Source organism: Mya arenaria, chromosome 8 (genome assembly GCF_026914265.1).
Source record: "Mya arenaria isolate MELC-2E11 chromosome 8, ASM2691426v1".
Taxonomy (NCBI): domain Eukaryota; kingdom Metazoa; phylum Mollusca; class Bivalvia; order Myida; family Myidae; genus Mya; species Mya arenaria.
Window position 1 is genome coordinate 71,174,134 of NC_069129.1, and position 26,740 is coordinate 71,200,873.

Consider the following 26,740-nt stretch of genomic DNA (forward strand, 5'->3'; position numbering starts at 1 on the left):
GTTGCCTAGGAATCCAACAAATTCTTGGCACTCCAAATGTTACAGTACTATTCAATTTGGAGAGTGCCTGAAAAGAAAGCTTCTTGATTCTACATTCAACATCTTCTTTCTGTATGTCATAATGGACCAGGAGAATCATGAACCTATAACCTTTTGCATCTATTGAGATAGGGAGCTATCAGGACAGTGACAGAGGACAATACAAGAATGGCCAACTGCTGCAATTATTGAGTTATCTAATGCATACAAATTCAGATGGAGAAAATAATTCTTAATTTTTCCAAACTACTTCCTTAAGCATCTTGTATGTAGTTGTCTTTTACAATGATTGTTCAAAGTTACAATGGCGCTGTGGGTTAAAGATGCTCTGTCCACGGGGTAACAGGTTTTGTTGTTCCTGCGTTTTGATCCTGGAGGTTGTATTTAACTCAAGTAGATTTTTGTAGATTCGGATTTCACAAGGCACAAGCCGAGTAAAATCAAATCTACAAAAAACTACCAGAATCAAATATGACATTCCGCCATATCCGAATCAAAACGCAGTACTAATAACCCTTTTATTATATACATTACTGATTAGATCTCTTAGAAGCAATATCTTTGCATAATAAATTTCATTTTAAGGATGCACTCATTGGTTTAATGACGTCAATTTAATATTGCGCAACATACTTGTTATGACGTGACGTCACAAGAGTGGTATATGGCCGTATTGCACTGGAGCGGAATATGGGTTAAAGTATTTTGTGATATGTTTTGCATGTGGATTGATGATGGGTATATAATAAAGAATAAAATTATGTTTGGTGTTCCATTCTCACTAGCAGTGTGATGAACTGCTGACACCAGGTTATGAAATTTGATGGTCAAAGTATTTAAAAGACATTTCAATATTTCATGCTGTAAAAACGATATTCATCTAATCTTAGTCTACTCAACTTGCTTTGTTATGTACAGAAGTCTGCAGCAGTAATATGAATAGCATTAGACAGAAGGAAGTGCTTAATATTTATCAACAGCACTAAGTTATCATGGTAACATGTTATATGAATTGAATACCAAGCACAAATAGAGAGGGAGAAAATAATTCTTCTCTTTTTAAATAAGAACTACTTCCTAATATCATTGTGTATGCAGTCTGACATAGGTGTACAATGTAGATGTCTTTTACAAGTATGGCCCTGTGGTTTAAAGCTCCCCTGAAAAAGAGGTGACAGGTTTTCTATATAGTATATAATTACATCATTGAAAATCTTCTCTGAAACTGCAAATAACAGACCTTTGATATAAAAGGATTTTATCAAATTAAAGAAGTATGTGTGCCCCCCACTACCCCCCTCACTCTACACACACTTAACTAGATTTTTCAAATTTCCTTTGCAGCTTGCAAGCAGTTTTAGTCTAAAGCTTAAGCTAGCCCATTAAACAGTGACCCCTTGTGATGTGAGCCGATTTTTTCAATGCTTAGATTATGGTTGTCAACATTCCCCTGAATGAAGCCCTAGTCCATCAGTGCTTTCAGCACTTTGATTTACATTTGTGTTCACAGGCTATAATAGACGATCCAAAAATAGTTTGAGTAGCCCCAAACTATGACCGGTAGCTGCATGTCATAGCTTTAGAATAGGTTTTGTAAATTGATGAATTTTAAAAACAATTAACTAATTAAAATTTCCTCAATACATGGGCATAAGTTTGAAACGAATTATATAACACAAGATACCGAAAAGTAAACAATTTATAAATGCTAATAATATAAATATTATAAAATCATATCTAATTAGAAACACAATATCGCGCGTGACATTTTTATTTGAGATGTTAAATATTACACACAATAATTCAACTAGTACACCCTTTGGTTAACATACAATTATTTCAACAAAACAATACACAACGTTTGGGCTATGGTTATCACTATGGTTGTGATACTTAAAAAGTAAACAAGTGATATATACACAAGACAGAATAGAAAATGAAACTTTAAAGCGTGTACTATTACACATGAAATTTATAGACCAAGACCAGTAGTCAATAATTCAAGTATGAACTATGTGTCGCTTACTCACTGAGTAAAGGATTATCTCAAGGGTCTACAGCATTAATTCGTGTGATTTCAATACGTTAGAAATGTGTTTAGCGGATACAACTATAAACAAAATAGACATATGGTTTAAAACACGAATGTGTAACAATGGTCAGCGAACGGTTTATTTGGGCATTTTTATCTTTTTATGTAAATATTAGTATTTTCATTGGGTACTCAACTATCTAAATCCGGGCCCGAGACTAAAGGATAATTGAAACCTAAAGTTATTTGCATTCTTTAGCTTGGGAATAAATTTGATATTTCCAATAATGCAATGGAAACGAAAGGAATACATTGAACATAAATCAAACTGCGGAGCTTGTTAGTTATATTAATATCATAAATGAAAGCCCGTCAGTATTCTCTGAGATAGTAGCTTACAAACAAACTTCATCGAACAAGATTGAAATACTAGTCATTAAAGATATTGTATATGTACGTATTTTGATGCAATGTGCAGGGAAGATGAACGAGAGAAATATTTCCTTCGTTCAGCAAATCGCCATGATGGGTGAAAAGGAGTGACCAATTGTCTTTAATCATTATTGTGTAGGCTGTATTTGTCGTTTAGTACGTCTACAATCTCTTCTAAGGGCTTGTCTTCATAGTTCAGTGTTCAAATAAATTTGAGATGGATTTCCCAGAAAAAAAGATCGTGTCTGAACAACCTCCTACAGTAAAGGTTTATTGCCAAGAAGAACTTTGTAATCCTTTATGTCTCTATTCGCTGTTTACAATTTAATGTGTCTGATACATGTACCCTTCCTAAGGTTATGAGGAAAATAAAAAAATGAATACTATCTTTTATTATTCTTCATCCAAAAATAAAATAAAATTAAAACAAACATCTCATTTGTTACCTTTACAGGATAAAACAGTTAGATAATCATCTTGGATTACTATTTCTCTTAAAGAATATACTAATGATATATATTTCAGGGCGTGGCCGGACGAACTTGTTTGTGTACGCATTGTTATCTCTGGTTCATTTTGCAGATTTTCTGATATTTACTGGAATTTTGCCATCTCACTTTTGATTGCACTGATTTGTTTCGTTCATTTTGTGAACGTTTTTGTTTCGATGTTCAATGGTACAAATGAACATGTTAATGAGAACGCGTGATCCATGCTTTGCTAACCAACCAATCGCATGAATAACGACAATTAAGCGAAATCACTTCATGACTATTTCAAAGTAAGATAACAATACTTTTTACTTCAACGAATATTTACCACAAGATAACTAAAAGTAGGTAAAAGAAATTATATTAAATGTGTTTTTTCTTGCTCAATACTGAAATGAACGAGGATTCACTTTTATTTTACTTGCAATATCTTTTTAAATCCTATTTTAAATGAAAGGAATGGGGACTTAAAAATAACGCTTTATGAACGTATTAATACATTGCATTGGCCATGTATAACATTTACATATTGTTGTAACTACTTAAACTGTTAGTTTAGTCAGTATTTTACTTACAATATTCCCCATATATTTAATGCTTGGTGAACTTTGGTCGACCAGTATCTCCAGTAAGCCAAAGTATGAAAGTCATCTAAACAACGCACGTATTCCTGTCACCGGTTTGCATGCGCCTTATGTTAAACGACAAACACACCATTTCTGCAGCCAGACAGCGGGAAAAACATGCTTCATTTGATTATAGTGAAGTTGATTTCTCAGACATATAATGGATCTGAATACAAGTATAATTCTACATATCATTATGTGTGAGGCAAAGAAATTGGCCATGATACCCAATAAACAAAATCTGACAGAATATGTCTGATGTCATCAGGAAATTGAATCTCAAAGTGTCACATTTAATATGTATTTACTGGAGAAGGAAAGGAATGAAATACAGTTTTGAATGAACATAATTGAATTTTCATGATATTCTGTTTATTATCAGTCTAATGATCCACACGATAATACATGATAAGGTATTGTTGATCTCATGATATTAAATCAGTTTATACAGACATAAGTAGTAAATAATACAGTATTGTTTTTTATTCTTCAACTATGTTAAGTTAATATATATGCAAAAATCTACAGAAACATGCTCAGTAGCAAAAAGTTTAAACATAAACCCGGTTTAGTGGCAATTGGCAAAAGCCAAATACTAGTCAATGGTTAATTGAAACCAAGTTAGCTTTGTACTTAGGTAAAACCGAATCTATTGTATTTGGTGTAAGACACAAACTAAGGTCAAATACCAATCTAAATATAACGTTTAATTGAACTGAATTTTATCCACTTATTTTGTTAAATAGCTTGGGGTAACCATTCATTAGCATCTTTCCATGGCCGACTCAGTTCTCAAAAGCAAATGCAAGGTATAATTGATCATAAACCTTTTTGTTAATCTGACATTCATTTTGATTTGCCACACGCGTGTCATGAAACTGATGCATGACGGGAAACTACATGTAGTTGTTTTATGGTCCGTTTTCTACTGTTTTTTAAGAAAGATGAACTTGAAAAAAACACAAAAGCACTAGATGAGAGTGAAAAATAACAACCGCTTTACAAAGAAGACAGGTTTAATAGCATCGTTAAAGTTTTTCAGTGTATTCACTGAGTAAGCAAAAGGATACAGTAACGATTTTTCCAGAGGTGTAACAATGCTAACTGAAAAACTTTTAGTAACGTGAAAAGTGTGCCGTAGTACAAATACAGGCAAAACCCGTTGGCTCGATATCGCTTGGCTCGAGCTGGATGTGAAGGACCAATTTTGTTTTACTCTGTGTAAGCTTTCCCGCTTCCGACTTCAGTCTTTTTATGAACGTATCATCATGAAGGGGTCGCATTCTTATGCAGTACATGCGAATTGTATTTGTGATACCATTTGGAATACCTCGGTCAGTTTCAATAAAAAAACTATAAGAACAACCTAGAATGAAAGTCGGTACGTCATAAGAATTAATTCGTAACATTTCAAATATTAGCATTAATTAATTGAATGTTTAATTAGTTTTAATGTGTGTAAATCTAAGTTGAAACCAATAGCCAATGAAATTTTTAGTGCTTAAAAAATTAAGATTTATTTTAACTGCTAAATTGAAATTACATCACGGGTTATTTTCGAATGCCTGAGATCGTTCTATCTCTGTTCTTTTTATCTTTGTCTCATCCATCAGGATAATACACCGATATATCTGCATTAGCAGACGCATTTCATACCGCATGGTCGCGTTTTTCTTAATACTACTGTTATTATGTATTCTAAAACTTTTAACATAGAAAGACATTACTGGTAAAAATAAGAACAGGAATGTATGTTTTACTAACTGTATTTTACTAGGTTTATTCATATTATTCAAGTTTTTTATTTTCAAACCTTCAAAACCACCGGATTTAATCGAAGATCATTAACATTTTGTAAAATATTTTAGAAAACGTGTAAAGCCTACTTTCCAAAAACTGAAATCAAGCTATTTTCGTACGTCGTGGCAGAGACAAGCAGATCACTGGATGCTACATAGTAAAATATTACCGTGCGTAAGCTCGTTAGCTGTCATGTGAAATATAAATGATAAAGTCGTTCCCTTTAGTTCGGCAAGTCCCAATACAGACTGAAAAGGTCTGGTACATTGTACATAGAGTATATTCACTCTGTTATTTTTGTCTTAAATATTTGTCAGATATCTACCAAAGTAAGAAGGGTCGAAACTTTGATTTGCACTTTAAGAGTGTCATAAGAAGATTTTAAAGGAATCACAAAAGGGGATTTTTTCAAAATTTTGTGTCTAGTAGCTTTATTTACTTTCATATGAGGTCGGAAAGGAAAATTTCCATAAAAAACAAAGGTATTTGTTTCATCACAAGTCGGTGTTTTACCATGTTTTGATATGTAACCATACAATGTAATTTACAAGGACAGCCAAGTACACAAATATCTTCGCAGGCTCTACTTTATTGCAGAAAGCTAAGGTGCAATCGCAATTAAAACGATTAATCTCCATTGAATTATCTACATGTGTACCTGTTAGTCCTCTTGCCAACCTCAATACTCATAAACTAACTTGCCAATTAAATAATTCTATTCAAAGAAAGCAAACTTTATTTTAGGATTTTGACAATAGCGACAAATTCCTACAAAAACTTCAACTTGATGCAATATTACATTAGAATGGCGGATTGTCTTTGAAGCCCCATTTCGAAATACAGTTTAAAATGACAGAGGAATGTGGGATAATGGTCTGAATAATATATGGGAGCTAAGTTTCCTTGACAAGGAGAACTAATGTTAAGTGTGACCACAGACCTGTTGCATTCAATTGACACAAGTTTGTTTGAGTATACAGCGACAGACTAATTAATTGAAAAATTACCAAGCCTTTTAGAACCATTTGCTTCTTTCTTATTCGGTAGCAACAATGGAGAATTACATTATTTCCTAAGACAATACACAAAAAGAAACTGTGAAACGACGGAGCTCTTGCAAACTCGAACTTTTAATGTAAGTTGTGATTATCACCTGCAATAATACAAGCCTAGTAGAAATTAAGGCAACAGGCAAGGGCCAAACCGACAATGAACAGACACATATGTATAAAAAACCATACACCCATTCAGGCACTACAAATCTTTGTTCTCTAATAATAGAAACGACAATGTAAACTACAGAAAGAAGTAAAGCAGACAACAGGTCACAGATCCAAATTAGTATCAACGAAATTATTACTTTGGGAAGGAAGGTATATTCTGGATTATAAACGAGCTTTTTAACAATCCCAAATTTGGGAATTGAAATCACTCTTTTTCGTAATCATAAAATTATTTAAAATCAGCATTTACCGAAATCGTTCTCTCGTTCACTGTTAATAGTATTTTTGCCTCTATATTAAAAAAAAGAAGATCTTCATGATTTCTTAAAATCGTTTTGATACATTATTCATGGGAATTCCCTTACATCACAAAAGTGATGTCAAGTGAAAGCCAAAACCATCCTAGACGTAATGTCTATAGCGAAAGAAATATTCTGGATAAAGATCAAACCCTGAGAAGTTTAAACAATTGATAAATCTCTTTTTTACTAAATTTATTATTATGAAAGGGTCACAAAATACATATAAAATAGATACACTGTTTCCTCCTGAAACATCTAAATGGAGATGTAGATGGTTAATTACCATGTTTGTGAGTCACTGGGTGCTAAAACTAGTTTGTTTGGCAATAACTTCACAGTTATTGAAACAGTCACAGCAATTACACAATAAAAAATATAAGCATTATCAGAGCCAGCTTCAACTTGAAAATAATGAAGAATAACAATCTCTTCTCTTTGCTGTTGTGTTTCATACATGGTGGATTGTGTTTCTACCGCTGTCAAAAGTCTTCGTGACCTTTTGTTTGATTACGAATCATTCAATCGGCTGAAACGAGCTGGCAATCAGATTTGATTATTCAAATGAGTCATCACTCTTCTCCGACATATCTGTACTTTAAATATTATCTGTGTCAATGTTATAATGAAACACTATTCTTCGGTGTCTTTGAAAAATGTGTTAGCTTGCAGAGTCGACATTATGTACAATTATTAAAAAAACACCTTTAAATCTAACCAAGCGAAGACAACGTGTTGTGACTGTTATCAAGATTTTTTCCAGAGATATATTGTTCCCACCCCGTTCGAAAAATGAAATATATTAAATTTTTGCTGGAACTCTTTTGTCACTTTAGCACCGACGTGCGTAGCCATTATAGTCTTAGTATTGGCCAGTAAGGAGTAAACGTAGTTCCTTGCTTCTGACAGTAATTATGTGAAAAACTACAGAAACAAGCTCAGTAGCCAAAAGTTTAAAAACATAAACCCCGTTTAATGGCACAAGGTAAACGCCAAAGACATAGAACACAAAAACAAAAAATCACAAACATGTAACATTGAACAACAGCACAAAACTCCAGAAACAAAATCGTGCGTTTATACTATATTAAAAAAAACTAGGTATGTTTATAAAGGATTGTTAAGGTACAGGTTAAGATAATAACTATTTAACACAAAATACAAAAAACAAAAACAATATTATAAAATCATATTCAATTAGAAAAGAAATATCGCGCATGAGATTTAAACTTCAAAGTTTAAATATTACACACAATAATTGAACTAGTACACCCTTTAGTTAACATTCTATTATTTCAACAAGACAATATATGGGCCATAATGGAAGAATCACTACAGCTGTGATACTTAGCATGTGATGTATGCAGCAGACAGAATAGAAATGGAACCTTGAAGCGCAACTATGTCTCGCCTATCTCATTCAGTCAAGGAATATTTCAAGGGTCTACAACTTAAATAAGTGTGATGTTTAAACGTTAGAAATTATTTCTTTCGGCGGATATAATTATAAACAAAAGAGACACATCGTATGAAAGACAAATGTGTAAAATGATCAGCAAATGGTGCATTTTATCTTCTATTCATGCAAGATTTGTAAATTTTTCAATCATTTTTTATTCAAGAATTGAATTTGAAATTTCCGATAATGCAATGTAAACGAAAGAAACACGTTCAACCTAAATCTTACAGCGAATCTGTTTAGACATATTTATATCCTAAATGAAAGCGCGTCAGAACTCTCTGAGATACGAGTTTACATACAAACTTCATCGCCGAGACAAGTAGAACAGCCTTATAACACAGAATGATGAAAATAATGTAAGATGAAGTAAATGATATAAAATATCTGCCAGAATTGGTCATTAAAGACATTGTATAAGTATTAGTTTGATGCAATGTGCAATGAAAATGTACGAGATAAATAATTCCTTTGTTCAACAAGTCGCCATGATGGGTGGAAAAGGAATGACCAATTGTCTTTAATGATTCTAGTGTAGGCTGTATTTGTCGTTTAATACGTTTACAATCTCTTCCAGGGTCTTGTCGTTATAGTTCTTTTTACAAACAAATTTTAGATGGATTTCCCAGAAAGAAATCAGGTCAGAACAACGTATTACAGTAAAGGTTCATTGCCAACAAGAATTATAATTGTGATTAGTGATCCTATTTTGTCACTATTAGCTGTTTACAATTTAAATGGTCTAATACATGTATCCTTCATAAGTTATGAGGAAAATGCCAAATTGAAGGCTATCTTTTATCATTCTTCACCCCAAAATAAAATAAAATTAAAACAAGCATCTCATTCTGAATTACAGGAAATCATAGTTGAAAAGTCATCTTGGATTATTACTACACTTATAGAATATACTAATGATATATATTTCAGGGCGTGGCCGGACGGATTTGTTTGTGTACGCATTGTTATCTCTAGTTCATTCTGAAGGTTTTCTGATATAAACTGGTATTTTGTCATATTAATTCTGATAGCACTGTTTATTTGTTTCGTTCACTTTTGAACGTTTTTGTTTCGATTAACAATGGTACAAATGAACATGTAAATGAGAAGACGTTATCCATGCTTGGCTAACCAACTGTTCGCAAAAATAACAACAATTAAGCGAAAACACGTAATGACTGTTTCAAAGTAAAATAAAAATAATTAACTTCAACGAATATTTACCAAAAGATACCTAAAACTAAGTTAAGGAAATTATATTGAGTGTTTTTTTTTTATTCTAGCCCACTACTGAAATGAACGAGGATTCATTCAACAAAAGTCAATTTGTGATGGATTTAAGTAATTTCACTGGTTACCGTCTTGCAACGGTTTTTGAAATCGAAAGTAATGGGAACTTAAACCGCTTTATGAACGTACTAAAACATTTCATAGACCATGTATAACATTAACAAATTGTTGTAACAAATAAACCTTTCGGTTCAGTGAGTATATTACTAACAACTGAATCCCCATGTCCCAAATGAATGGTGAACAATGGTCCTTCAGAATCTCCAGAGAGCCAAAGTCAGAAAGTCATCTTAACAACACACTTATTACTGTTACCGGTTTGCATGCGCCTTATGTTAAACGATAAACACACCATTTCTGTAGCTAGACAGCAAGACAAACATGTCTCATTTGATCAGAGTGAAGTTTATTTCTCAGACATAATAGATCTGAATGCAAGTATAATTCTACACATTATTTTGTGTGAGGCAAAGAAATTAGCCATGATACCCAATAAACAAAATGTCTGATGTCATCATAATATGTTATTTCGTCACATGAAAGGAACGAATTTCCAGTCAGAAAATTGAATTTGAAAGTGTCAGATTTCATATGTATTTACTGGAGAATGAATGGAAAAAAGCATACATGCAGCATTGAATAAACATAATTGCACATGACTTCATGAAATCCTGTTTATTATCAATCTGATGATCCATAAGGAAATGGCCGAGGAGTTCAGAATGCCTGCGATTGTTTTGTCTTTGTTCTTTTTATCTTTGTCGCATCCATAGGATTTTACATCAATATATCTGCATTAGCAGACGCCTTTCGTAGTGCATGGTCGCGGTTTACTAAATGCTACTGTTATTATGTATTGTAAAACTTTTAACATAGAAAGGAATTAATGGTAAATATAACAACAGAATTTTATGCTTTACTTACTGTGTTTGACTAGGTTTATTTATTCTATTCAAGAGTTTTATTTTGAAACCTTCAAAACCACGTTTTTTAATCGAAGATCATTTTAACATATAACACCTATATATCTAAAAACTAAAATCAATCTATTTTTGAAATTCGTGGCAGTCAAGAAAGAAGATCACTGCGTGGTAGCTTGTAAAATATAACTGTGCGTAAACAAACAGCGAAAACCGTTTGCCATTCAGACTGTATAAATGCGGAACAAAACAATTTCCACAAAGAACCGTTACGTATAATACAAACAAACTAAGGTTTTCCATATTATCAAGTAGCTTTATTTACTATCATATGGGATCGGTACGGAAAATTTGCATCACAAGTCGCTGTTTTACCATGTCATGATATTTAATCATACACTTCAATTTACAAGGACAGCCAAGAACTCAAATATCTTCGCAGGCTCTTCTGTATTGCAGATGGCTAAGGAGCAATCACAATTAACACGATTAATCGCCATTGTATCATCTATATGTCAACTTGTTAGTCCTCTTGGGAGCTACAATACTCATAAACTAACTTGCCAATGAACAAATCCTACTAAAAAACAAACAAACTATACTGGTTGAGAAGCAGTTTCCGACAGTTTTTAAACGTTTTTATTGAATTATTTATACGTGTTTAAATATCTACTAAAAGTGTTCACATTTTATATAACTACAGCTCAATTTGCTATTGTCGATATATTTCTAACATGTGTGACGTCACATATAGTGTATCTAATAGGGGCGCAAAGAGGGTACTTACGTTGTTCTGATTAGCTTGTGATGAGAAGCAGTTTCCGACAATTTGACTGCGGGGCATATATGAGGTGCCTGTTGTGTGTTTTTATTATCCGTTTATTTAATAAACAAAATATCAGACTGTAATAAGAGAAATGTTATTTAATTTTTCAGCATTTACAAAAAATTTAAACCTTAAAATTTACGACATTCAATTCATACTCGAAATCAGGCAGAGACTGAATATCAATGATTTTTTTATTCATTTCTGATGGAAACTTGTGTTTGTATACATTTAAGTGAATGTGGATGCGAAACAAGCATGACACCAGTGTTCACAAATATGTACACAATGATCATCGTTTGTATAAGTCAATTAAGGAAAACCTTGTAGCTATTCATAGATATGCAAATTAGGTTCACACGCATGCGCAATACGCTGCGCGTGCAGATCCCCCACGTGCAAGTTTGTGTACAAAATGAAAAATAAACATTAAACATTAAATAATAATAAAAGTTTCTTACGTGTCTCGGTAAGAATTTCAACTTTTGATTGCCTAGTTACCATATAGCTGAATTGCAGTACATTCTTTATAAAGATCTAAGGAAGGTACGCGAAAAAGCGATTTGTCGGAAACTGCTTTCCGTCGGAAACTGCTTCTCAACCAGTATTTAGGATTCTGAAAATGGCGACATATTCTTACCGGGACTTCAACTTGATGCAATATTACATACGAATGGCGGATTGTCTTTGAAGCCCCATTTTAGATTCAGTTCACGTTGACGTCCCAAAGGAATGTTCGATGAAGTTCTGATCAATATATTGGAGCTAGGTTTCCTTGAAAAGGAGAACTAATGTAAATTGTGACCACGGACCTGTAACATTGAATTAACACAAGATTTGTTGAGTTTACAGCGACAGACTTATTAATTGAAAAATTATCAAGCCTTTTAGAACTATATGTTTCATTCTTGTGCGGTTGCAAAAATGGAGAATTTCATTGTTTCTAATGACAAATAAGGAACAAAGTAATGCACAAAAAGGAACGGTCAAACGTCAGAGCTCTTGCAAACTCGAACTTTTAATGTAAGTTGTGAATATCACCTGCAATGATACAAGCCTAGTAGAAATTAAAGCAAAAGGCAAGGTCAAAAACGACAATGAACAAAAGACACATACGTATAAAAAACCATACACCCATATAGGCACTACAAATACTTGTTCTCTTAAAATAAAAATGACAGTATAAACTACAGGAAGAAGTATAGCAGTCAACAGGTCAAAGATACAAATGGAAAAAAACAACAACAACATAATAATTACTTTGGTAAGGAAGGTAAATTCTGGATTATAAACAAGCTTTTTACCATCCCAAGATTTGGAATTGAAATCACTCTTATAATTATGATAAAATTATTTAAAATCTGTATTTACCGAAATCGTTCTCTCGTTCACTTTTAATAGTATTTTTGCCTCTATATTAAAAAAAGAAGATCTTCATGATTTCTTAAAATCGTTTTGATACATAATTCAGGGGATTTCCCTTACATCACGAAAGTCTTATTAATACAACGACTAGGACAAATTTAAATATTTTTTACGCCTCTTCCTTAGCCAAAACCATCCTAGACGTAATGTCTATAGCGGAAGAAATATTCGGGATAAAGATCAAACCCTGAGAAGTTAAAACGATTGATTTTTTTACTAAATTTATTACTAAAAAAGGGTCACAAAATACAAATAAAATAGATAGACTGTTTCCTCCTGAAACATCTAAATGGAGATGTAGGTGGTTAATTACCATGTTCGTATGTTTAAGAGAGGATTTCTAATTCAATTGATTTTGTAACAGAATTCGGGTTCTAATTGCATGTTTTTCTTCCCTACGTATCAAAAACAAATCCAAGAAACCTTAGCCTAAATTTCATGTCAATCACTAATACAATGGTGAATATAAATTTAAGTCGAACATTAAAACAATTATGTTAAGATGCACAATAAAATAGCGCATACGACAATTGACTAGGGACACAAACTTATTAACATCACATAAACTATAAAAAAAAAACACAGACAGACCACACGCGTTGACCGACAAATGATGGAATTTAATGGATCACAATTTAAAATATAAGCCTTTTCAGAGCACACTTTAAATTGAAAATAATGAAGAATAACAATATCTTCTCTTCGCTGTTGTGTTTATACATGGTAGATTGTGTGTCTACCGCTGGAAAGAGTTTTGGTGACCTTTTGTTTAGTTACGAACCATTCAATCAGCTGAAACGAGCAGGCAATCAGATTTGATTATTCAAATCAGACATCACTCTTCTCCGAAATGTCAGTACTTTAAATAATATCTGTGTCAATGTTGAAATGAAACACTATTCTTTGTTGTCTTTAAAAATGTGTTAGAGTGCAGAGTTAACATAATGTATAATTATTAAAAAACTTCTTATAATCTAACTAATCAAAGACAATGTGTTTTGACTGTTATCCAGATTTCTTCCAGATATATATTGTTTAAACCAAGTTCAATAAAAATGTAAAATAATAAACTTTTGCACCGACCTGGGTAGTCATTATCGACTAAGTATTGGCCACGGAAGGAGTTAAAGTAGTTCCAAGCTTCGGACAATAATTATGTAAAATACTACAGAAACAAGCTCAGTAGCCAAAATTAAAACTTAAACCCCGTTTAACTGCACAGGGTAAACACCAAAGACATAGAACACACAAAAAAATACAAACAAGAAACATGGAACCACAGCACAAAACTCGGGAGAATAAAGAATAATTGAACACTAAAGTTATGTGCATTCTTTAGCCTGTATATTGAATGTGATACTTCCGATAATGCAGTGTTAACGAAAGGGACACGTTGAACATAAATCTAACAACGTATCTGGTAAGACACATTTATATCAAACTTGAAAGCCTTTCAGTTGCCTCTGAAATATGAGCTTACAGACAAACATAATCAAACGCCAACGCCGAAGCAAGGAGAACAGCCTAATAACACTGCATGTTGCAATTAATGTAAGATGATGTAAATTAAATAAAACATCTACCAGAATGAAATATATGTCATTACAGACCATCATAAGTATGTATTTTGAAGCAATGTGCATGGAAGATGAACGAGACAAATATATCCTTTGTTCAGAAAATCGCTATGATGGTGGAAAAGGAGTGACCAATTATCTTTAACCATTCTTATGTAGGTTGTATTTGTCGTTTAATAAGTTTTCAATCTCTCCCTAAGGCTTGTCTTTATAGTTCAGTGTTCAAATAAATTTTAGATGTGTCTGAACAACCTATTGCAGTAAAGGTTATTGCCAAGAAGAACTTAAATTGTTATTTGTGATCCTTTGTGTCACTACTGGCGGTTTAAAGTGTCTGATACATGTACCCTTCATTAGGTTTTAAGGAAAATGCCAAAAACGCCTTCTATCATTCTTCACCCAAAATAAAAATAAAATTAAAACAAGCGTTTTATTTACAACCTTAACAGGATTTGAAAAGTCATCTTGGATTACCATTATACTTATAGAACATGCTAATGATATACATCTCAGGGCGTGGCTTAGCGTATTTGTTTGTGTACGCATTGTTATCTCTGATTCATTCTGAAGGTTTTCTGATATGAACTGGTATTTTGTCATGTCAATTTTGATAACACTGCTTATTTGTTTCGTTCAGTTTTTGAACGTTTTTGTTTCGATGAACAATGGTACAAATGAACATCTAAATGAGAAGACGTTATCTATGCTTGGCTAACCAACCATTCGCATAAATAACGAAAATTAAGCGAAATTACTTTTCTGACTGAATGACTGTTTCAAACTCAAATTATTATATTAATTGTACTTCAACGAATATTCACCAAATAAACCTAAAATTAGGTGAAGGAAAATTACAAACATAAGCATGAATTAATTGGATTATTTTACCATGTGTTTTTTAAATCTAATTTGAAATCGATACCCAGTGAATACATATGAAGCCTATTTGCTTGTGAAACCAGCTATCTGCGTCCGATGGTATTCGGAATACCTCGGCCAATTATATATATAAAACAAATGCCGTGGAATTCCGAATTCCTGCGATAGTGTCTGTTCTTTTTATTTTTGTCTCAACCATACGATATTGCACCAATATATCTGCATTAACAGACGCCTTTCGTAATGCATGGTCGCGGTTTATTAACTACTACTGTTATTATGTAATTGAAAACCTTGTAATGTAGAAAGCAATTACTGGTAAAAAGAAGAACAGCACTGTATGTTCTATCCAGTCAGTTGCATACCAATCAGTCCAATAACAAGATGCTGTGTAGATTTTTGTTTATAAGGACAGTAGAACACGTGACGTTTATCTACAGTCATTTGGTCAAGTGACTGCGAAAAATAGATTTTCTCATTCTGAAATGTCAGAGGAAAGGCACACATATTGTTTCAGTATCTTATCAATAGTCCGTCAACAACCAACCTCAACAATCACTCGCCCATAAAGTCCCATAACTCCGCATAATAATGACACTGGCAAAAATGGGCCAGAACATCTACAGGTACACTAGCTTACCCCAACCGCAAATGCTAAAACTGTGCAGCATTCAACGATAGTTTTTTCCAGTTCTAAGGTAAATGATAAAATCTCTTTTACAACAGAAATGAATTATCTCTTTGCCGGTGCAGTTCTGAACATCAAACACTGTTTCATTGATTATACAATGTAATTTAAAACGACAGCCAAGTTCCAAAATAACTACGCAGGATCTGCTTTATTAGCAGATGGCCAAGGTGCAACCGCAATTAACACGAAAGACAAAAACTTTATTAAACAACACAGAATTAAATTCTGGAATAAACATACGTGCCTTCCATGGGTATATGCAATTCACATATGAACATTTGGCTGACAAATATTAACTTTTTGCACTGATATGGCATTCCTAAACTTTTTATGAATAATAAATACAATCCCACAAACACGTTATTTTCTTCTGGACGTTTGGGTTTTGTGTCATTATAAGTAGATAAAACATATGCATAAACAAATACGTCTTTATCAAACTTCTTTACTGCATTTATTGTTGTTGGTTTAAAATTTATTTTTACGAAGTATGAACTTATTTAAAGTAAAGTTTTTAAGAAAAGGATTCAAATTAGTTGAAATAATGAAAAACATCTCATGTAACTCCTGGTAAAGCCTCAGGAAATTCGCCTCTATATGTTTATTTTACAAAATGCCGTGGTTTTGATTTCATACTTGTAAAATCTTGTTATAAGATGAATACAGTTTCATATTATATCAGTACATTTGTATTCAAACGTGCCTTTTCTGGATGCTCGAAGCAAAGACCGTCCTTTTATTACATATTACGAGCTTAAACGCTATTTTATGTATGTGGTGTCTACCTGTATTGTATGTACAATGTGTTTCTCTTGTTCAGTTTCTCGTAAGCCCTATCCTTGTTTCAACTATAAGACATGTCCTCGTAGTCTCCATTGTATTGCCTACATGTTAACCTGTTAGTCCTCTTCCGGGCTACAATACTCATACACTAATTTGTCATTGAATCATCCAAATTAAAGGAATCAAACTTAACGAATATTATAGGATTTTAACAATGACCAAAAACTCTTACCAGGACTTTAACTTGATGCAATATTACATTAGATTTGCGGATTGTCTTTGAAGGCCTATTGTAAAGCAGTTCACGTTGACGTTCCAGAGGAATGGGCGATAATGGTCTGAATAATGTATGGGAGCTAAGTTTACTTGACAAGGAGAAGTAATGTTAATTGTGACCGGGGGCCTGTAACGTTCAATTAACACAAAATGAGTTGAATTAAACGTGACAGAGACTAATTAATTGAAAAATTACAAAGCCTGTTAAAACTATTTGCTTCTATCTTATGCGATTGCGATTCATTATTTCTAAAGATAAAAAGGAAAAAAATACACAAAATGAAAGGGTCAAACGATGGAGCTCTTGAAAACTCCAACAGTTAATGTAATTTTGTGAATATCACCTGCAATAGTACAAGACTATTAGAAATTTAGGCAAAAGGCAAGGGAAAAAACGAGCAGAGAGACACATACGTATATCAATACATACACCCATACAGACACTACAAACCTTTGTTGAAATATAGAAATGATAATGATAACTACAGGAAGGAGATCATAATCATAAACTTATTTAACATCAGTATTGACCGAACACGTTCTCTCTTTTACTGCTTAAAGAACGTTTGTTTCTATTTCAAGAATTTGAAGATTTTCAGGATTTCTTAAATTCGTTTCAATACTTAATTTAGGGAGTTTCTATTACATCACGAAAGTCCCATTAATGCAACGACATTGGCGAATTTAAATACGTTTTGCGTCTCTTCCTACGAGTTATGTGTCGCTACTCTCACTTAGTAAATAATTATCTCAAGGGTCTACAACTTTAATTCGTCTGATGTGAATACGTTAGAAATGTGTTTAGTGGATAAAAGTATGAACAAAATAGACACATCGTATGAAAGACGATTGTGTTACAATTGTCAGCAAACGGTTTATTTGGGCATTTTATCTTCTTCTCAGGTAAAATTTAGTTTATTTCAATGGGTGGTCAAATATCTAAATCCGGGGACCGAGACTAAAGGATACTTGAAATCTAAAGTTATTTGCATTCTTTAGCCTGTGAATTGAATTTGATATTTTAGATAATGCAACGTAAACGAAAGGAATACGTTCAACATAAATCTAACAGCGGAGCTGGTAAGACAATTTTATATCATAAATGAAAGCCCGTCAGTATTCTCTGAGGTATAAGCTTACACACTTCATCGAACGCCAACGCCGAAACAAGTAGAACAGCCTTATAACACTGCATAATGCAAAGAATGTAATATGAAATAAATTATGTAGAACGTCTGCTAGAATGAAATATTAGTCATTAAAGACATTGTATAAGTATGTTATTTGATGCAATGTGCAGGGAAGATGAATGAGTTATTTCCTTTGTTCAGCAAATCGCCATGATGGGGGAAAAGGAGTGACCAATTGTCTTTTATTATTCTTGTTCAGGTTACATTTGTCGTTAAGTGCGCGTACACCTCTCATTCTAGGGATTGTCTTTATAGTCCAGTGTTCAAATAAATTTTAGATCGATTTCCTAGAAAAAATATCAAAGTGTCTGAACAACCTATTGCAGTAAAAGTTTATTGGCTTTTACTTCAACGATTAATTAGTTAAATATACCTTCTACTAAGCAAGGGAGAATAATATTTAGTGGCCCGGTTGTTCAAAACTCTCGTTAAGGATTTAACGTTAACTATCATCGTTAAATATTACGCTGTCAACGTTAAAATTAACGTTAACTTTAACGTTGAAAAAATGAGTTGTTCAAACTTAACACTTACACTGACGGCGATAAGGTAAGCGTTAACTTAACGACTTTTCTAACGTTGGTCTGGACCAACGTTAGAGTCGACGTTAAATAGTCAGTTGATGTTAAAAATGGCCGCCATAGTTGGTGCTTTTCTCAACAACAGAAGAAAAGAGAGGATTTATAGACATTTTTCCATCAACATGAACTGTGATAACACAGAGATGAGACGCCGCTACCGTTTTGATAACAATGGGATTGAAATAATTGTACAGCTGCTTGCCTAAGACCTTCAACGGAAGACTAAACGGTCGGAAGCGGTGTCAGTCCGGGAGCAAGTGTGTTTGGCTCTAAGATTTTACGCCTCCGGTTCATTTATGCAGGTTAATATTCTGAAATTATTTGGTAACCATATTTATTTCCAAGCCTGTTAACAATGACTTAAAACTTGTACTAAACAAAAATAAGTAGGGAACAAATTAGTAATATGTTATCTAAACTATTTCTGGCTTACTTGAATGAATTGTTTAAAGGTTGTTGGTGATTCTACTGGCCGCGACAAGTCAACAGTATCAAGGATAATATCAAATGTCACGGACAGTATGGTGGACATATCTCATCAATTCATCACCTGGCCAAATCGTGTTCAACAGCAGGAAATCATGCGGGAGTTCTTCACATCTGCTGGATTTCCCAACGTCATAGGAGCTGTTGATGGCTCACACATACGTATCATTATGCCGAAAGATGGCCACGACTTCATTAATAGAAAGAATTTCGCGTCGATCAAAGTTATGGCTGTATGTGACAGCAAAGGTAAAAAACATTTTTTGTTTGAAGTTGAAGGTCAATAAACATTTAGATAAAACGGCATACTGTAAAACGGGAAGTTTACTCTGATGCGATGGGTTTAGACTGGGTTACGTGCCCTTACCATTTCATTTATCCTGTTGTGCACTGGGAACCAGACAAGCGATGGTTTATGCATGGGGCAGGTGTCATTGCAGTGTACTGTATATTTTACTCGTTCATTTATGCTCGACCTACTGGAAAATTGTTCGTATAGTTGTATGTAACAGTTTTATAGCATTTATGTTGTATGTATTTCTTTAGACCTTGCGGTCAATGATAACCCTTGAAAGTGCAAGCACTTATTTCCAACGGGGTCCTTTGTTTTTTGCTGAAGAGACAGGACGCTAAAGAGACAGTGGTGGGATACAAGGAAGTCCGGGTGCGATGGCCTAGCTCTTTTTCGAAGAGACCCCTTGGTTCTTTTTCGTGCTCGGTGTAAAGCACCGGTACACGGGGTACAACTTTCCTGGGTTAAACCAGTACTGAGTACACCACTTTTCCAAGCACTACCCTTTAAATGCCGAGTCTCAGGCAAGGAAGCTACTTGTACCAACTTTTAACGTAATATATATAACAGAATCTAACATGTCTTAGCAGGCTATCGTTGTTTTCCAGGACGGTTTACATTCCTTGACGCCAGATGGCCAGGCTCATCGCACGACAGTTTTATTTATCGTGCAAGTGATATTGCGGACCACATGGACGCAATGAACAGAAGTTGGACTGATGGCATTTTAATTGCTGACAGTGGGTAAGTAATAATAACATTCAACACAAACATATATTGTATTCACATGTACTTAAATATGCATACATTTAAAAAAAACATACACGTTTACCAACTTTTTTAAAATAATCACCAAACATAACAAAACTATAATAACAACTTTAAATAGTCTGCATATTATATCATAATATTACAAAAAAATAGAGTAGCCGTGGGGATGAAACCACATTCTTGAAATCAGGGGTTGAGGTGGCAAGGGGAACTTGAGACGTATTATATCACTGGTCTGAAAAGAAAAGATTTAAAATTGTATATTTAGGTATGCCTGTTCTCGTGTCATGATGACACCATACAGAGTGGCCGATACTCAGCAGAAAATTAATTTCAACCGGGCACACTCAAGGACAAGGGTTGCTGTGGAAATGGCTTTTGGTCGCTGGAAGCGACGATTCGGAATTCTACATGGAGAGGTAAATATAAAATACGAATAAAGCAGATTAGATTAGTAAACTATATTATTAATACAAGTATTTTTTTTTAAATAATATGACGGTTTTCAAAACAATATCAACTGATAGTTGTGCTTTTTAAAACGTCTTAAGCAAAGGGCTAGTAATTCAATAAACATGAATATCATAGTGTTATGTAACCTCGAATCATTTTCTATTTTCTTCCTTCTAATTTTTCTTTGTGGTAAAACATGGCCTTGACATTCACGAAAAAATAAACAACAAAATGGAATATTAGTTGCAGTTGAAAGAATTTTGATATATATATGTATGGAAATGTGTTGAACTAACTTAAAAATCCTGCTATATACCTTACATTACGGTTTGTTTACAAAAAACACATCCTTGTTATGTCATTATTCATTTAATCTTTAGCAAAATGATGAAATGAATAATGAAATACCACCATTACTATGTCTTATGAAAGTTAAACGGTATAAGTGGATTAAGCCTTCCAGTGGATGGGGTAAGTTTAATTGTTTTTCGATACATAAACAAAAAGGTCCTTGGTTTGGTTACCGGTTGGGGAGTTTTTAAATCAGCTGTTTACTTTGTACAAAATTCCGTAATTTTTCAATTAATAAATCTTAGGTGTATTTCCCATCTAGCTACGTCTGAAGCCAGCTAAAGCGTCTAAGGTCACTGTAGCCTGTGCTGTACTCCACAACCTTGCCATCGACCTGAAGGAGCCTGATGTGGATGACGTTGTTCCTGTTGCGCCACAGCCAGGCGAAGATTACAGAGGACAGGAGCAGGGGCAGGCCATAAGAGATCATATTGCTAGAGCATACTTCAATTAATATAGGATAATTGTTTTATTTCAATGTAAGATCTATTTCAACAAGTTAGCATCAAAAGATAAATTTCACAAGTGGCGTAGCTATGAATTAAGTATTTACTTTTGGTGTTCACGAGGTGAAATATATTTTAATTACACTGAAACATTTTTCCTTTTTTATTATATGCCTTAAAATGACAATAAATCAGTCATCGAAATTAGACTTTTGGATGAACAAGCCCATATTCTTATTCTATTGCTTGGCATCAAATTTTTTAACAAGCCCTAGTATATAAAATTCAGAATTTGAGCAAGCCCGAAACACATTTTACCAGTGCAGGGCTTGCAGGCTTGTGTAAATTTCGACCACTGATAAATTGTTGTTTTTCAGAAAAGCGTGCCAATTTTCATGCAAATGTAACATCATTTCTGAAATGCGCTGACATTTGATTTGTAATTGAGAGCATGCTAAAACTAAAACAGTTGAGAAACAGCAATTGAAACAGTGAAATAAGCTTTTTATTTCACTGATAAATCTTTATTAACACAGGAAGGCATATAATAAAAAGTGTTTTTCGTGTTTATTATATGCATTGCCATTAGTGAAATATGGATATGGATAACACAATATAACAAGTCACACTTATTCTCTTGATCAAATATCTAGGCTTACCCATGAATCCCGCTAGTGTTTGGCTGAAGGATTGTTCCTTCTCTTGCATTTTTTCAGTGGCACACTTGAAGAATGTCTCCATTGCTGCGAAGCTTCGGATCTGGACATCGGTCAGTTCATTCTGTATTAAAATTGTAATATTGCAGTGAATATGGAAATATAATTTTAGGCATTTTCTGTCAAAGTAAAAATTGCAATATTTGGATGGCTTTTAAGAGAATTCTCTATGATGCAACAAACTGCAGTAATTTAAAGAAAAAGAAGAATGTCTTTCAATTTAACAATTTTATTAACACCATTAAATCTTGCAACCCCTACCCAAAAATTTGGCAACATTTACTGATAAATATGAATATATATTTATATGTACAAAGTCAAGCTCATTACCTGTTTTTGGAAAAAGATGTAATGCATCTTGTTGATGTCTTCTGTTGTCACCTTTGTTGTTTCCTTGGCCCATAACTGAAAAGACCGAGCATTCACTTTTATTTCACTCATTAGTTCTGTATTGTCAACAAGAGTCAATTTGTGATGGTTTTAAGTAAATGCGTTGGCCATGTAAAACATTTACATATAGTTGTACCTACCTAAACTGTTAGTTCAGTCTGTATTAACTAACAATATTCCGCATATATTTCAATGCTTGGTGAACAATGGTCGATCAGAATATCCAGAGAGCCAGAGTCAGTAAGTCATCTTTACAACACGCTTATTCCTGTCGCTGATTTGCATTCGCCTTAAGTTCAACGATAAACACACCATTTCTGCAGCCAGACAGCGGGACAAACATGTCTCATTTGATCAGAATGAAGTTAATTTCCCAGACATATAATGGACCTGTATGCAAGTATAATTCTACATATTAATATGTGTGAGGCAAACAAGTTAGCCATGATACCCAATAAACAAAAGCTGACTGAATATATCTGATATTATTATTAAATGTTACTTCACCACATGAAAGGAACTAATTTCCAGTGAGAAAATTGAATTTAAAAGTGTCAATTCTCATATGTATTTACTTTAGAAGGAATAGAAAGAAATACAAATTCAGCTTTAAATTGACATAATTGAATATGACTTCATGATATCCTGTTTATTATCAATCTAAAGATCCATACGATAATACGTGATAAGGTATAGGTAATCTTAAATGCTATTAAATTCGAGACAAAAACTAAGGTCACAAAACAATCTAAATAAAACTTGTAATGGAACTGTTATTTTATCCACTTATTTTGTTAAATAGCTTGGGGTAACTATACACCAGAATCTTTCCATGGCCGACTCAGTTCTAAAAAAAGCAAATGCAAGGTATAATTGATCATAAGCCTTTCTGTTAATTTGACCTCCATTGGGATTTTCCATTAACGTGTGATGAGACTAATGCATGAATTGTAGTGTTTATAATCCGAGAGTGAAAAATAATAATAACAGCTTTACAAAGAAGACAGGTTTAATAACATTGTTAAAGTTTCCTCCCATAAGTTCACATCCAATTACCACTTAATGTGGGCTGTAACGGTGTTGTATTCACTGTAAGCAGATGAATACAGAGTAACGACTTTTCCAGAGGTGTTAAAATGCTTACAGAAAACCTTAAACTAACGTGGATAGTGCGCCGTAGTACAAATAGTACTTTTATGAACGTACCATCATGAAGGTATCGCAAACTTAGGCAGTACAGGTGTATCCTATTTGCGTGTGAAACCAGTTGTCTGTTTGCGATAACATTCGGAATACCTGGGCCATTTACAATCAAAAACATCATAGGATGTATGTCGGTACACCAGTAAAAGTATTTCAAAAAGCTGTAAATTATAGTATTAATTAATTGAATTGTTTAATGTGTGTTTTGTATATCTTGTTGAAGTGCCAGTGAAGTGTTTTATTGCTTTAATAATTAGGATTTAACTGCTAAATTGAAATTACATCCGATGTTTTTTTTCGATGAAAAATGGCCGAGGGGTTCCGAAGGCTTGCGATAGTTTTGTCTCTGTCTCATCCAAAGGAGAATTTACTATAGTACTAAGACGTGTGACCTTTTTCTGGGATCTATAGAACTAAGGGTAACTTGCACCAAATTGTTTAACACATGGCAGTGAATCGAAGTATGGTTATATCATAACAGACTATTGGTTTTTCCATCTTGATATGTTTTGAAGCTGAAAGGTTGGTTTCCAAGAAAACACAAAATGCATATAGTATGCCACTAAAGGCTAAAGGCAAGCTAATGTCCTTCTCATTTGACATAAAATCTTGAATTCACTCGACTAGCAGGCATTGTCTGTATGTACAATGTGCATTGTCACCAACATATTTAATGTAAAATGAAATATGTCAACATGCATTTGAATTGGCAATATAACGTTGAAACATTGTCTTTCTTTTGGCAACATTTTTTTACCTCGAATACAAAATAGAAAGGTAAGGTACAGTTTAAGGATAATAGTAAGCTATAGCATTAAAGTCGACAAGATAGTAGCGCTTCTAGTTCATAATCCGGGGTTCAATGTTTCAAGTCTCAAACACGGCACATATTTGCTGTTTCTTTGTACAAGGAAATTGTTGTTTTCTTTTTTAAACACATTTGTACCCTTGCGAGTTGCTACAAGATTTTGTGTAATGCATAGACACTGGAAAGTGAGTTTTACTTCTTTGTTGGTGAAATCTTACATTATACAAGCAATACAGGGTATCTAGACTAACATAACCTCTATTACTAAGTTCTTTTGTCTAGAGTATTTCGAAACGTTTTGCGAATTACACATTTTCTTCAGTTTCTTTCTGTGGGTAGAAAACAATTAATTGCTATAATATACAATGTATGCTTAAATAAGTGATGTTTAATAGCATATTCCGATATGTGTATTGCATATAATCAAGGAACTAGGCAAGTAAGTCAAATTGAAAATTACCTTCTAACATTAAGTATCCCGTCAATATCTCAAGAAATGACCTAGCAGTTGATACAAACTTTACGATAACAATCAAGCTATAATTCCTTTCCAATTTATAAATTATTTAAACAAGGAGAATTAAGGTAAAGTAGGTTTTTGGCATAATTTTCCGATTTTACAAAAGTCAAATTCCAAGCTTGACGTAGGATGTGTTATATATAAGAGAAGGTTTTGCAAAACTATTGTGCTCTTTTTCAAATATTCTAGAAACCGAACAGATGTTTGACCTTTCAGTAACGCGAAAACTTGATATATAACCTAGGATTTGTTTTATCTGTTTTCATTAACATCAAAGCCTTAACAAGATCTCTAAGGTAGCCAATTACCGTCACTAACTATGACAACATTGATCCCGACTCCAATACTGACTTTATATTCGCCTCGTATTTTGTATTAAACAGATCAAGGAGAGGAGGTTTAATAAGTTTGGCCTAATGCAAGAAACATTTAATTTTCGGAAAGGAAGACATTGTATTCTACTGATATTGCGTTATAAAATCCTACTCTCTATCACAATATACCAGATCAGATCAGTTACATAATACCTTCGATCACTTTACCTACTTTTACGATGCAGATTCATAAAGATTAGCTAGCCTTTCGTTGAAATATCGAGATTAAAATACTACATGATATAGATGCTTATATAATAGCTGACCCTCTCGAAATTCTTACTTTCTTTGGTCGTACAGTAATCACTGTCAACAAGCATGTCATGTGATGATGAACAAATCACGTGACATCGTACCAAAAGTTATTTTTTAATTCAGTTGAAATGAACTTTTTTCTTTTAAATAGTTTAAATCCAACGTATACTACGCGGTGTCCATGATCTCAACTGCTCGTTAGAAAAAATCACTCACAATGAGATTATAAAGGAGAGTACCTTAACGAATGCCCATTTTTCTTTTATCATGCTTATGCGTTGTATAAACATCGTGTTTATTTAAACTTTTTTTTATTTTTAAGGTATTTTTTGTCAGAAATCAATCAAAGCTAGATGTGTTGAAACTTTGATATTCATGTCAATAGTATCACCATATGATTATGAAGGAATCAAAAAAGGGTTGTGTTAAAATATATTGCATTCTGGGGTAACAAGCACCAACACACTGAATTCTAAACTGTTTAAGTATTTCACATAATATTAACTGCATTAAAACCGTTACATTTGAAAATTCAAAAATGTGTTTTTCGTATTATTTAGTAGCTTTATATTCTATTAAATAGGGTATTCACGGAAAAATCCAACAAAAACGTATTTCCTCACAACTACATGAAAAAGCCCAGTAGCAAAACGTGTTTTGATTACCAAGTTAAGAATTTGTTACCTGATTTTCATTCCGGTGGGCATCGACTACTGAGTCATATTCAAATTTTACGACGTTTTTTAGTGGTCGAAGAACAATTTGAAATTAGCAGACTTGTCTCTCTTGAATATATGCAATCCACATATTGAAAGGTTGCTTACCAACATAAATTA

General features: G+C 33.3%; 1 protein-coding gene across 1 annotated transcript; it reads left to right on the forward strand.

Annotated features, from left to right (window-relative positions):
* The first annotated feature begins 20,235 nt into the window (after positions 1–20,235).
* On the forward strand, positions 20,236–22,458 carry LOC128242224 (putative nuclease HARBI1). The gene is made up of 3 exons (XM_052959311.1): positions 20,236–20,361; positions 20,657–20,807; positions 21,455–22,458. The coding sequence occupies exons 1-3, from the start codon at positions 20,309–20,311 to the stop codon at positions 21,644–21,646; spliced, it is 396 nt and encodes a 131-aa protein (XP_052815271.1). The 5' UTR covers positions 20,236–20,308; the 3' UTR covers positions 21,647–22,458.
* The last annotated feature ends 4,282 nt before the right edge of the window (positions 22,459–26,740 follow it).

Excerpts from the sequence above, each read along its gene's own strand:
- LOC128242224 (XM_052959311.1), top strand. The coding sequence starts at position 20,309 with ATGGACGCAATGAACAGAAGTTGGACTGATGGCATTTTAATTGCTGAC. Across the intron at positions 20,362-20,656 it reads ATTTTAATTGCTGACAGTGG|GTATGCCTGTTCTCGTGTCA; the intron begins GTAAGTAATAAT and ends TTGTATATTTAG. Across the intron at positions 20,808-21,454 it reads TCGGAATTCTACATGGAGAG|CTACGTCTGAAGCCAGCTAA; the intron begins GTAAATATAAAA and ends TTTCCCATCTAG.